Source organism: Microcebus murinus, chromosome 22, assembly GCF_040939455.1.
Source record: "Microcebus murinus isolate Inina chromosome 22, M.murinus_Inina_mat1.0, whole genome shotgun sequence".
NCBI lineage: Eukaryota > Metazoa > Chordata > Mammalia > Primates > Cheirogaleidae > Microcebus > Microcebus murinus.
The window spans coordinates 17,217,787-17,230,032 of NC_134125.1; the positions used below are offsets into that span (position 1 = coordinate 17,217,787).

The 12,246-nt window shown below is 43.4% G+C and overlaps 1 protein-coding gene across 2 annotated transcripts in view; it reads left to right on the forward strand.

Moving 5' to 3' along the window:
• The window catches only part of GRK3 (G protein-coupled receptor kinase 3), a 125,874-nt gene extending 116,825 nt beyond the window's left edge, over positions 1-9,049 (forward strand). For both annotated transcript variants that reach the window (XM_012756557.2, XM_075996652.1), the window contains 3 exons: positions 1,799-1,935; positions 4,084-4,197; positions 5,007-9,049. In XM_012756557.2, the coding sequence (XP_012612011.2) occupies positions 1,799-1,935; positions 4,084-4,197; positions 5,007-5,168 (413 nt within the window). In that variant the 3' untranslated portion in view covers positions 5,169-9,049. The remainder of the gene's footprint in view (positions 1-1,798; positions 1,936-4,083; positions 4,198-5,006) is intronic.
• Positions 9,050-12,246: the final 3,197 nt, after the last annotated feature.

Here is a 12,246-nt window from a genome sequence, read left to right on the forward strand (position 1 = left end):
TATACAATTCACTGGTCTTATCTGTCTATTTCCCTGTAGCTTTTAAAGTGCCCTCCATCACGGATGACTTACCCCATATAGAAGTTGCCAGAATGTTCCAAGGGAGCAGTACTGTACTTCTTTAGACTGCTCACCTCAATTCTGCAGGGACATGGCCCTGATTTGTAAACTCTTCAAAGAGGACTAGTCCATTGCCATCACACGGGGCTGTGTTTGCCATAGCAGATTTCACACGGGACATTGTGTCCATGCTAATTTGCTCAAGGGAGGGCCATAATCTCACTAGAAATCTGAAAAATTGTAGAAAAAATCATGTGTCTTAATAACCTATTGATGTACATCGTTTTAATTAGACAGAACACCTAGCAAATTAATGAATTTATCTTCATATGTTAGTAAGTAAATTATGCCTAACTATGTCTTGGTCAATGATCCGAAAAGTCACCTTTATAGAAAAATATAGTCTAAACTTAGACCTCTAAAAAAAAAAATTCAATACAATTTGCCGTCTGTATCTATGAGTCTGCATCTTTGCATTCAAGCAACTACGGATTGAGAATATTTGAAAAAAAAAAAACCAAGATAACAATACAGCAATAAAAATAATGCAAATAAAAAACAATACAGTGTAACAGCTGTTTACATAGCATTTACATCGTATTAGGTATTACAGATAATCTAGAGGTGATTTAAAGTACACGAAAGGATGTATGTAGGTTATATGCAAACACTCCGTCATTTTATATTGGGGATCCGAGCAGCTGAGGATTTGGGGTCAGTGGTGTCCTGGAACCACACCCCACGGTACCGGAGGGAGGACTCACTCTCACCTTGGAAAGACTGCGGAGGCGCAAGCACTGTTTTGATTAAAAGGCAACTCCACAAGCGTCGCCCCATCGCCACTGCCATGTCCCAGTCCTCTTCCTCCTCTGTTCTGCCCTGCTTGTCTCCAGACGATGCCATGTGGGTTTTGCTTATTTATTTATGATCCAAATCTCTCGCTAGATTGTAAGCTCCCGGAGGCAGGGATTTCTGTCGCTTTGTTCGCTGCTGAATCCAGGATGCTTGGAACGTGCGTGCGAGGCACCTAAGCATCCACCAGGCAGTCGTTAGGTGAATGAGTGAGTGGATGGATGATTTGGGCACAGTCACCAGAGCCTTTAATGAAGGCTTTAAGATTAACCTTTTTGTTTGTTTGTTTGTTTCAGACAGTACGTCACCATGAGCATATAAACAAGGCTCAACATGGGTGTGAACCGTATCTGTACATAATTGTATATTTGAGGCATGAACCTAACCTTAAGCTGAGAAATGCACCATTTTTGATCCTTGTGTTACCTTAGCTTACTTGGACAAGAAAATCCCCCCTCTGTTATTATTTGTAAGGTAGAAGATAGACTAAAGGGAGACTATCTATCCCACATAAAGCAAAGGTACCTTGAGGATAGCTTGAATTTAAATATTCTCGGTTCTGTGATTCTCATTTTATATTATGAAAACGTAGTTTGGAAACTAACTTTTACCCTCTCAAAGGAATAAATAAGCATCATGATTTATGAAGATATTGAGAAGCAGCCATTTAATATGTTAGTAGAGAGAGTGGAAGAAACCTCTACTCTTTGGGTGTCCAGGGCACATGTGTTCAAAACTAAAATAACGAATTCTGTAATGTGTCGCATTTATAGAAACTTGATTTTTCCAAAAAGTATGTCATTGTTTTGTTTTTTTCTGAGAATAATATCGCTAAGACACTTTGTCTCAAAGCCTATTTAACTTACAGTTATTTTACATTCCTCAGATTACGCTATGGGAAAAGACTGCATTATGCACGGGTACATGTTGAAACTGGGAAACCCATTTCTGACTCAGTGGCAGCGTCGCTATTTTTACCTCTTTCCAAACAGACTTGAATGGAGAGGAGAGGGAGAGTCCCGGGTAAGTCGGTGACAGCCTCGCCTAGCCCAATGCTCAGGACGTTCAAGGTCAAAGGGTTATTCCATGTTGCCAGCATGTTTCGTATTAATAAAACGTCCTTCTGAACTCTGTGTGTCTATTTTAACTTGTGTATGCACGCGATTGTAACGTTCCAACTTTAACTTTTGAACTTCCAAGTCAAGTCCAAGTCAAGGAAGAACTTTGTGATATCTGAAAATAGAATGGGCCCTTTGGTGAGGTCCAAAGCACTGCATCATCTAGAGGTGATTTAGAGTATATGGGAGGATGTTCAGCGGAGATACGCAGACACCACGCCATTTCACACCAAGGACCTGAGCATCTGTGGATTTCAGGATCCTGGGTGGCCCTAGAACCAATCCCCCAGGGATACTAAGGGATGACTGTACTATAATTTTCACATGTTTACCTGAGGCCAAGTGCTATTAAAAAAACCCCTCAATCTTTGTTTAGTAACCTTTGAGGGTCCAACCCCCATTTTACAAAGAGGACACCAGGACTTAGGGAAAGCCTGGTACCCAAGGACACAGCTGGCCAGTTGGGGGCTGAGAGGTCGTTCAGGCCCAGCTCTCAGTTTCTCCATTAAACAGCCTCTCCTACTTGGGTCAAGTAAAATGTCATAAGCTGTGATACCTGGTGTAGAGGCAAGGCCGCCAAATGGTATTTCTTTGGGTCTCAACCTTGTCGGAAGTGTGTAGGTTCATCATACCATGGGAAGATGTAGCTGCCCTTTAAGACTCTTTCGAGAGCTAACGTTTATGAACAAGACAAAATGATCCATGCTGTACTGTTCAGTAAGTCAGGCAGCATTTGTTAAGCCCTTGCTGTGTGAGGAGCTGGTCACCATGGAATGAGCCAGTGTGGTGGAAGGCCTGGCCAGTCACTGCAAAGAGGACAACGGTCCCAAATGTTACAAACGTAGTTTATGTGTCGGATACGTTAGAATCCCACCCACCTGTTCCCCAGTGCCCAGAAGAGTAGAAAATAGTCTGCCTAAATCTTTCATATTTGACTTTGGACTGTATTTTTTAATCCCTGTTGGTGAAGTTGCCATTTAATTGAGAACGATTATGATTGCATATTGCTACACTTCTTTAAAAATAAACATGGTCTTCTCACTGTTACTTGTGCCAGATTTTTTAAAAGTTAGGATCTAAGCTCTGACTTGCAATTAATACGACTGTTTTTGGGGGGCCCTAAATTATAACTCTGGTGCTGGTAAGTGTTCAAGTAGCTCCCCAAAGCTCAGTCTATTTCCAGATAACGAGTTAGGCCCAGGCATATTATGCATTTATTATGCTATCTACTGGCAAGCTACTGTTGTGCACATTAAAAGGAAATGGTCCAACTTTTCAAGATATTTGGAAACTAAAAAAAGTAAGAAAAAAAATAACTTCCTTTGTTTAACATTGGATGTGATAAATTATCTTGGTTTTAGAAGATTCAGCATCTTAGAGTTCTATTTTGAGAAGCTACATAATATGCATGAGTGAATTTGTACATATAAATTAGAAAAAAGAACTTGAGAGTTTATGATGTGATTGTTTTTCATTTAGGATTCCTGGAGTATTTATCCAAAAAAAAACATAAAATGGTAAGGAACTCACCACACTATAGCATTCACCTAAAGCAATAATGCTATAGACCTAGTATGACAATCTTTTAAGGAAATTGCCTGTATTTATAACATCATTTTGATATTATCAGAATATTGTTAGCTTACAAGCTGGTATTGCCAAGCATTGATTGAGCTGCTGTGTTAAAACTGAACTACAAACCTTTTGCTCACATAAATCATGTGTAGTGCTTAATTTTTCTCTCACAACTTTATTGATAGGATTTAGATGTGTATATGATACAAAATGTATACTTGTGACTCATTCAAAACCAATCTTGTGTTGAAGGAACAGCTTTGCTATTTTTCCTTATTGAAATATGTCTGTCTTTGCAGTTTTCTTTGAAATATTATAATTCTAACTTTTGTATGCCTTAAAATATCAGCAAAGAAAGAAGAGCACCCCTTTTTCTTTACTTGTTCTAATCTCATAGTTTTGGGTATTATTGCCTATTAATTTAACTTAAGAAATGAAATAATTTGAAGTAATTTTTAATTTGTATTTCTCTGGCTAGCAAAATTTGCTGACAATGGAACAGATTGTCTCTGTGGAAGAAACTCAGATTAAAGACAAAAAATGCATTTTGTTCAGAATAAAAGGAGGGAAGCAATTCGTCTTGCAATGTGAGGTGAGTTTTTATTTTTTCTTAGGTGAAATAGCAGTTATATAAATATTTAGCAAAGAGGCTGCCTGTTTATAAGACATTTTTCTTACTCCATGTTTTATCACTTACAGACTTAATAAGAAAGTCCCAAGATGCAAGGTTTTCAGCAAATTAGCAGTGATTTTTTTTTTAAAAAAGCAAATATTAAAAACTGGCAGGAAGGAAATGCATGAAGTAATTTCATTACCCTGTCTGGATTCTCTGTCCAATGTTTAATGGGGTCTAGAATTTTATTTGTCCTATAACTTTCAAGATAGTATCTTTTGGCATGTTTAAGAAGATTGAGGTTTATGTATTTAAATACACATAAGATATCACAGTGATTCGTGAGCGTGAGTGTATGTGTGTCTTAAGGGAGGGTATTTAACGAGATAAAAAAGTAGTAGATGTAAAAACACATTTTTAGTGACTTTATTACTACATCACACACAGGAAGGTCTTTTTTAATTTGTCAGAACTGTCCTCCATATAGTATACTGTAGACTTCGGTTGCTTTAGAAATCAGAGGTCGCCTCTGGACCACTTGAAGGCAGCAAGCGATTCTCACGGCAGGTCGTGCTGGGATCATCTCGAGGGCTGTAACTCGGCCTTTTCCCTGTCTGGGCAAGAGCTCCTGGAGGTGCCCGCACGGCCCACCAGCGGCGAGGCCACCGGGGGCAGACACGCAGGGGCGCGCCCCCCTTGGGCTGCCAAGGCCTTCAGTAACGACTGGTGGCAGCTGTGGGCAAAACGGGCGGGCCCGTCACAGCCTGTGCCTTTGTGTTTCCACCCAGAGCGACCCGGAGTTTGTGCAGTGGAAGAAGGAGCTGACCGAGACCTTCACGGAGGCCCAGCGGTTACTGCGCCGCGCGCCCAAGTTCCTCAACAAGCCTCGCTCCAACATGATGGAGCTCTCCAAGCCACCCCTCTGTCACAGAAGCAGCAACGGCCTCTAGCACCCGGCGGCGGGGAGGGGGTCCACACCCAGGGGTCCACACCGGCCACCACCAGCCCTCTGAGCAGAGCCCCTGGCGAAGCGCGAGGATCCAGCGCCTGGCGCGCTGACCGCCGGGCCCTGGCTCGGTAGGCGCCCGGGGACCCCCAGACAGGAGCTGGGGCCCCTTCTTGGACCCGGGGCCGGCCTTGCTCCCGTGCCCGGTCACCGAAGGAATGAAAGGTCTTTTCCTTTGCCACGCACTTATTTTGGTATCTCTGAACCTAGAACTCGAGATGATGCCTACTCACCACTTACATTTTTACGTCTGAGACCCAGCGCGTCTTAACCTCTCCAGGGTGGAATTTAACCGTCTTCAGTGTTGGGAAACAGACTGCCCCAAGCGTTGCCTCATTTACCTATAAGCAGCCACCGCTGGCTTTTATATCTGCCTTTGCCCCATACTCCTGGGGGTGGGAGAGCGAGCGACCCAGCGACGGCGAGTTTTCTTCCGTGCACTTTACAACTGACCTCCGGCTGTCCCCGGTCAAGAGCCAACCACGTTTTCCGAGGGCGCAACACTCGGGCCCCTCTGTTGAGTGGCCTGCACACGGTGCCTGGCCGCTGACCTGTTGCCTGGCGCTCACAGCCAGGGGCAGCGGCGGGAGCGTATCCCACTCCTTGAAGGCGCGCCCCCGCCCCTCCTGGGAGAGGTTTGCAGCCATGCAGAAGGAGAGGCAGTGGCGTTTTAGATTTCAGGGAGAACAGCAGTCTTCAAGAATCTTCACGGCCGGTGTGCTCAGACAGACAGCATCTTCCTGTGCCTGGTGCGTGCACACGCGTGTGGGCGAGTCCATCTCCGGGCTCTCCGCAACACGCGGTCGTGTGCGACAGTCATCCCGGTTCCGTCTGCCCGAACCCAGGGAAATATCAGTAATGGGTGTGCAAAAAAAAAAAAAAGTCTGTTTTACATTTTAGTATAATTTAAAGTGAATGTTATTGAAAAAAGAATGCCGAGGAATGAATGTGTGGAAATGGGTTAACTATGTATATTGGCTTTCTAACTTCCCTTGTCATTCATCTGTCATTAATGAGTACTTTGCACTGGGCTGTTGTAGGGCAGAGGGGACGTTAGAGCGTACGGGCTTTTTTTCCCTAATCCTAGCACCCCGCCCTCAGCCCTGACGTCTGTTTTGCACCCTGTCCCCATGCCCTGCCGATGCCCCAAATAAACGCCAGGTTATGAGAACCAGTGAAGCCCCCCACGCCATCAGACTACAACAGTAATAATTTTAAAGTCCGCATATTTGTCCTGCTCCTGGTGTAGTTTTATTGTGTGTCTTTAACTACTGACGATATAAATAACTTGACATCCTAATTATCTGTATCCTGTTCTTGATATTTTTAGTAGTTCCAAGTCCTTGTTTTCGTATGTGTATGCTACGTTCATTGGGAAAGTAATTTTAATGAAATTGTATTTTGAGAGTTTGGAAGATCATTTACTGAAAGGGTCTATCGTTTCATAGGCGTTACTTTGGAAGAGAAATTTTGAGGTATGTTATTCATCTCAACTACTAGTTGGGGTTTAAATGAACATACATGTTCTGCTATCTGTTATTTCCAGTGTAGGAGGATGGATATACTATTAACATGCATCCCCCTTATGGAAAAGGGAAGAATAGTATTCAAATCACACCTGTAATCTTTGCACTCTGGGAGGCTGAGGCGGGAGGATTGCCAGACGTCAGGAGTTCAAGACCAGCCTAAGCAAGAGCCAGACCCCGTCTCTACTAAAGATAAAAAAATTCGCCAGACATTGGTGGCCCACCTGTAGTCCAGCTACTCGGGAGGCTGAGGCAGGAGGATCACTTGAGCTCAGGAGTTTGAGGTTGCTGTGAGCTATGATGATACCACGGCACTCCAGCCTGGGTGACAGAGCAAGACCCTGTCTTAAAAACAAAAAAATAAAAATAAAAATAAAAAAAACACCACCAGAAACAGAAAAACTGTTGTTCTTAAAGAGTATCTCCCCAGCCCTGGTTAATGGTAGCGGGGCCTGTCGTAGTCACTTTCTAGATCACAGGCTCGTACACACAGCGCTGGCAGTCGAGGCCGCCCTGTGCCCCTTCCCTTGCGAAGGCTCCAGGACTCCGCCAGGGCCTGGGCTTAGCGGGTCACGAGGGCTCCAGCGTCTCGTGCGTACCTGGGCGTTCTCCATGCAGAAGCATTCAGAAGGGTCTTCAGCCTTTCCCGAACTTGCCATAAAATTGAGCCAATCCACACCTCTTTCAAAAATACTACCTTTTCTCTTGAGATTAAAATAAGGCTCTTCTCTCTTTTAGAAAAGAAATATGAATTGGAAAATATACCAAAAAGCCCTCTTGCCTGAAGCATATGCCAAGTAAACTTTGACCCCTTCCCAACTCGCATTTGACTTATAAGGATATGACTGAGAAGTACTCTTGTGCCATGTCATTGCCGTAAAGTACCCTGTGGGATTAGGCAGGCTACCTCCAAGGGCAGTGGCCGGCTGTGCTCTAGGGTCCGGTTTGATGGTCCTGGCGGGGCCAGTCTGCCGGGACGTCATGAGGGGACGTCCCTGCGCCCAGACAAACACCGCTGTGTCTGCAACTGGTGCCCACGTGTTCAGAGGAGAAGTGGGCTGAGTTATAGGTCTTGGAGTGCTTGGCTGTTTTAGGTGGTTTTCAGAGGTTGGGTAATTCCTAGATGTTTGCCCTTCTCACATTTGGACCGTCAAACAGGGCAGAATTCAACCCACATGTTCTCACTATTTGAGATTTCTATAGTTGGGATAGCTTAACACTGTCAAGGAAAATAATTGAGGTTGATATTATTTTTATAAAATGTTGTTATAATAAGTCTTGATTTCATGATTCAAAGGAATCTATAAAGCAAGGCCTAAATATAATAGAATACTTTAAGCTGCTATGTAACATATTATGGACTAGATTAAGAACTTTTGTGAATCCAAGTTTATTCTTCTTAACCTAAAACATGCCCATTAGTGCGTTTGTCCCCTCATGTCCTTGGGGCTCATTGATTTTCTTTCTTTACCATGTTTAAGTATGATTTTTCAGCAAATCTCCGGACATTGGTTTATTGCTTCACCATTAATGCAAAGTAGTCATGCCTCTGATTGGTCTATTCACTGACAATACGATTTCAAATTCTCTCTCTATATATATAAAAAAGGGCCGAATGTCTAGCAGTGCACACTGGGTAGAAGCATTCTGCTCAAGAGAGACAGCGACAGCAGCAAACATTGTTCCATTTGTTGACAAACAAGATTTAACTTGATTTGCAGTTTGAGATATGCCATGCAGATATTAGGAACAATTGGTTTAAGGGCCTCAATGGCCATTAAAAAAACTATTTACCAAATGACAATGGGATTTAATGAGATTAAAAAGATCACATTTTTTTCTAATTTTTTTTTATTTCGCTCAGATTTTATAATTGGGATTAATTAAATATGTTTGGCTTTCCAGTGGAATTGATTTTTTTAAATAAATGTTTCAGAATTTTGACATTTCAAGAAGAAAACATACTCTTGGGAGGCCGAGGCGGGCGGATTGCTCGAGGTCAGGAGTTCGAAACCAGCCTGAGCAAGAGCGAGACCCCGTCTCTACTATAAATAGAAAGAAATTAATTGGCCAACTGATATATATATAAAAAATTAGCCGGGCATGGTGGCGCATGCCTGTAGTCCCAGCTACTCGGGAGGCTGAGGCAGAAGGATCGCTCGAGCCCAGGAGTTTGAGGTTGCTGTGAGCGAGGCTGACGCCACGGCACTCACTCTAGCCTGGACAACAAAACCGAGACTCTGTCTCAAAAAAAAAAAAAAAAAAAAAAAAAAAAAAAAAAAAAAAGAAGAAAACATAATTCTCCAAGTTTGACCTTTTTTACACCATGTAAGTCTAGAAAAATGCTTTAGAAATTCGATAGACTTATCTCGTATGATTTAATCGCATGTAATTTTTTCCCCCAGTTATGTTCAGTTCATGTGTTTCAGAGACATTTCCGAATTAGCTCCACCCTAGCCTGCATGAGGGGGTGACTTGTTTGTGCCGGGTGAGGGCCCGTCTTCGCTGGGGTCTGGGACAGGTGGTCAGGGGGCGGGTGACTGTCACAGAGAACAGCCGTGGTAGAAATGGGGAAAAGGAAGAAAGCAGCTAATTTGGTCAAAACCATTCCCTTTACACCATAAAGCACCAATGAAATGCCTTGCATGAAAGTTGGTGGGATTTTTTTTTCCTCCAGAACAGAGGAGATTTTTTTTTCCTTATTGTTACAGTAATAATTACTTTAAGACTTCATCACTTTATTTTTGCATATGCAACCACTGAAGTGAGTAAGAGGCCATCTGCTCTGTATCAGGACTTTCTTAGAAAGCTGTGTTACTGCCGGGCTACCTCCAGTGAAGCCACAGGCTGGAGCTGAATCAGCACCAATCATCCCCAGAAACACCTTTGTTTGGAGCCGCAGGAGGCAAAGAGGGGGTGTCCGGGTCACTGTGAATGCATGGCCCAGTGGGGGACATTGTGGGGAATCCACTGGAGTTCCAGTAAAACCCCTAGAAGAACAGGACCCTTGCTGTGTGTGCCATGCCCATTTCTGTGGTGAGCTTTAATGGTTTAAATTTCAAAAATAAAATTGTTTTTCTTAAGATCTAACCAATTTTCCCTTCGCATGTAAGGTTTCCTGGAGAGGCTTGAATTAAGTACTTAAATCCATGTTCACATGAATTTTTTTTTTTTTTATCTGGACCATATTTTAAAATTTCTTAGTGTTGAACTCTAAAATGATATTCCTTGGTTTTTCTCAAGTCATGATGGACTTTAGATTTTCTTTGTCCTCAAAGACAAAGAGAGTGGTTCTCTTACTGCAGAGCAGCCGGGATGTCCTCTGCGCTGGCTGGGTTAGCGTTGATTGATGAGTGCAGGACCCATTAAAAACAAGCAAAAAACAACAGAAAATGTGTTAACGGCATATGCATTTCATCTAAAACATGTAGGGGAAAAGCACCTTCATTTTAGAGTTAAAGAACTCAAATTCACACAGTGGGGTCCACTCTCCAGCTAGATCTAGCAAACTCATGATCATCTCTGTAGGCTGGCGACCATGCCTCCTTTTTGAATTTTGTCCTAAATATGTCTTTGATGTCAGGGTAGGGAATGGAGAAATATTTCTGATTGTGTATTCATATTACAAAGAACTTGAAGTTTGATTTGTTTCTTAGTTGATTATATATTCTATGATGTATATATTATATGTGGTTTGTAAGCTAAACACTGGCCATTTCTTTTTTTTTTTTTAGTTTTGTTAAATTGTATTTTTCTATGTTTTAACTAATGATAATAGATTTGGCTTTTTCTGGGTAACCTAAAGATCACTGAACTACATATATATATATATAAAGAAGACAAGAGTTCTATTTTAGCACAAAGGCATTTTATATTATTTATTGAATCCGTAAGTTTGTTTTCATCAAAAACGTTCCGTATCTTTTCTGCCTCCTTTTTATTTGTATAGTTCGTTATTTAAAGAAATGACAGTCCTTTCTGTTTGTCATACAATAAAATGGAGATAATCGCATACAGCAATGTGGGGCAAAGTCTTCTTCTCGCTGCCATAGACTGTTCCCAACAGTCACTCGTCCTCTGTCTGCGCCGAGAGGGGCACGCACGTGGTGACACCTGACAGCAAACTTGCTCCGAAACACCGCTCTCAGCTGCCCCTTCCCAGGCCTCTTGCTTGTTGAGAGGTACCCCGGATGCTGCATGCTGCACTGGCTAGATCATAAAAGAATTTCTGGAAGACACTGCACTGTAATTCTCTTGTGGCATCGATCTGTTTTTAAAGCCACAGTGTCTAGGGGCCCTCGTGAGCCGAGCAGGTAGATGACTCTTCTACCTGGCAGTCGGTTAGGGTTGGAGGTGCAACCGCAGGACACCTCTCCTCTTATTGCTCCACATCCCCACAGCCCGTCTTCCCGTTGCTTCAAGAGTTGACGGCTGCACCGATTTCTCAACTTACTAAAGAGAAAAGGGCCGTCCTCACCCTTCTTTATAAATAACAAGCCGTGTTTGAAAGCACTGCTTTTAGGAGTAGCATATTTGAATGCGACTATTCCCCCTTTCGCTGTTTCAAAACAGTTTGGAAAGTGGCGTGGCCAAGGCAAGTGCCCTCACGCAAGGATGAAAAGTTTGTAAGAGGTCTTATTTTTGGATGGGCCCTCGCTGTATGTGAAAATAGGAGGAAGACACGTCTCTGTGAGTGGGCGACTCGCAGGCATTATACAGCAACACACTGTGTCCCTGGCCAAGTCCCCTACCCTTCAAGAAAGAAATCCATTTTCTATTGTGAATTGTTATTCCAAGTCAAGCCATTAAACTAGATATTGTGAATCTAGATATTATAACCAGAAAAAATATATACATCATTTGTTTTATCTCTTTTTGTATTTATTGTGCCAGTGAAGGTTTATAATCCCGTCTCCGTGTACGCTTACTACTGCACGTTTGAGAAGGCGCCCTACATGAGACACTGTTCCACGTCTAAGGCCACCTGCTCTGCGGGTGGCACGGCACGGCCGTCGGTTACCGTCACCATCCTTCGCAGTTATGTTGGAGCAGGCGGGCTGGTTTTCTGTGTCGGTGACTTGCGTGTATGAATCTCAATAAAAAGGAGCTGTGCAAAGACGCTGGCCTCAGTGTGCTGCTCCCCACGCCCGCGCCCCCATTCAGAGCTGCGTGTCTTCATAAAGCTGTTAAGATACCAGGAGGCGGCTCGTTGGGAAGAATCCTTACTCTGGGGGAAGTGCATGCACAGGCTGGTTTCGTCAAGAGGAAGGGGACTGCGGAAGGCATTTCTGCTGGTGTCTCAGATTGCTGGAGCTCGGCCAGTTTTACAGTGTCAGGGTTTGGGAGACGAGCCGCCTGTGCCTCCCGGGTGTCAGTCACATGGCAAGTCTGTACTACCCAGGCAATGAGGAGACCCTGTAGGTCCATCTCCTCTCTAGTTCGTCTCAAAGAAGCTGTGCCATTCTGTCCAGCCCACTCCCAGGGTTAAGACCCCTC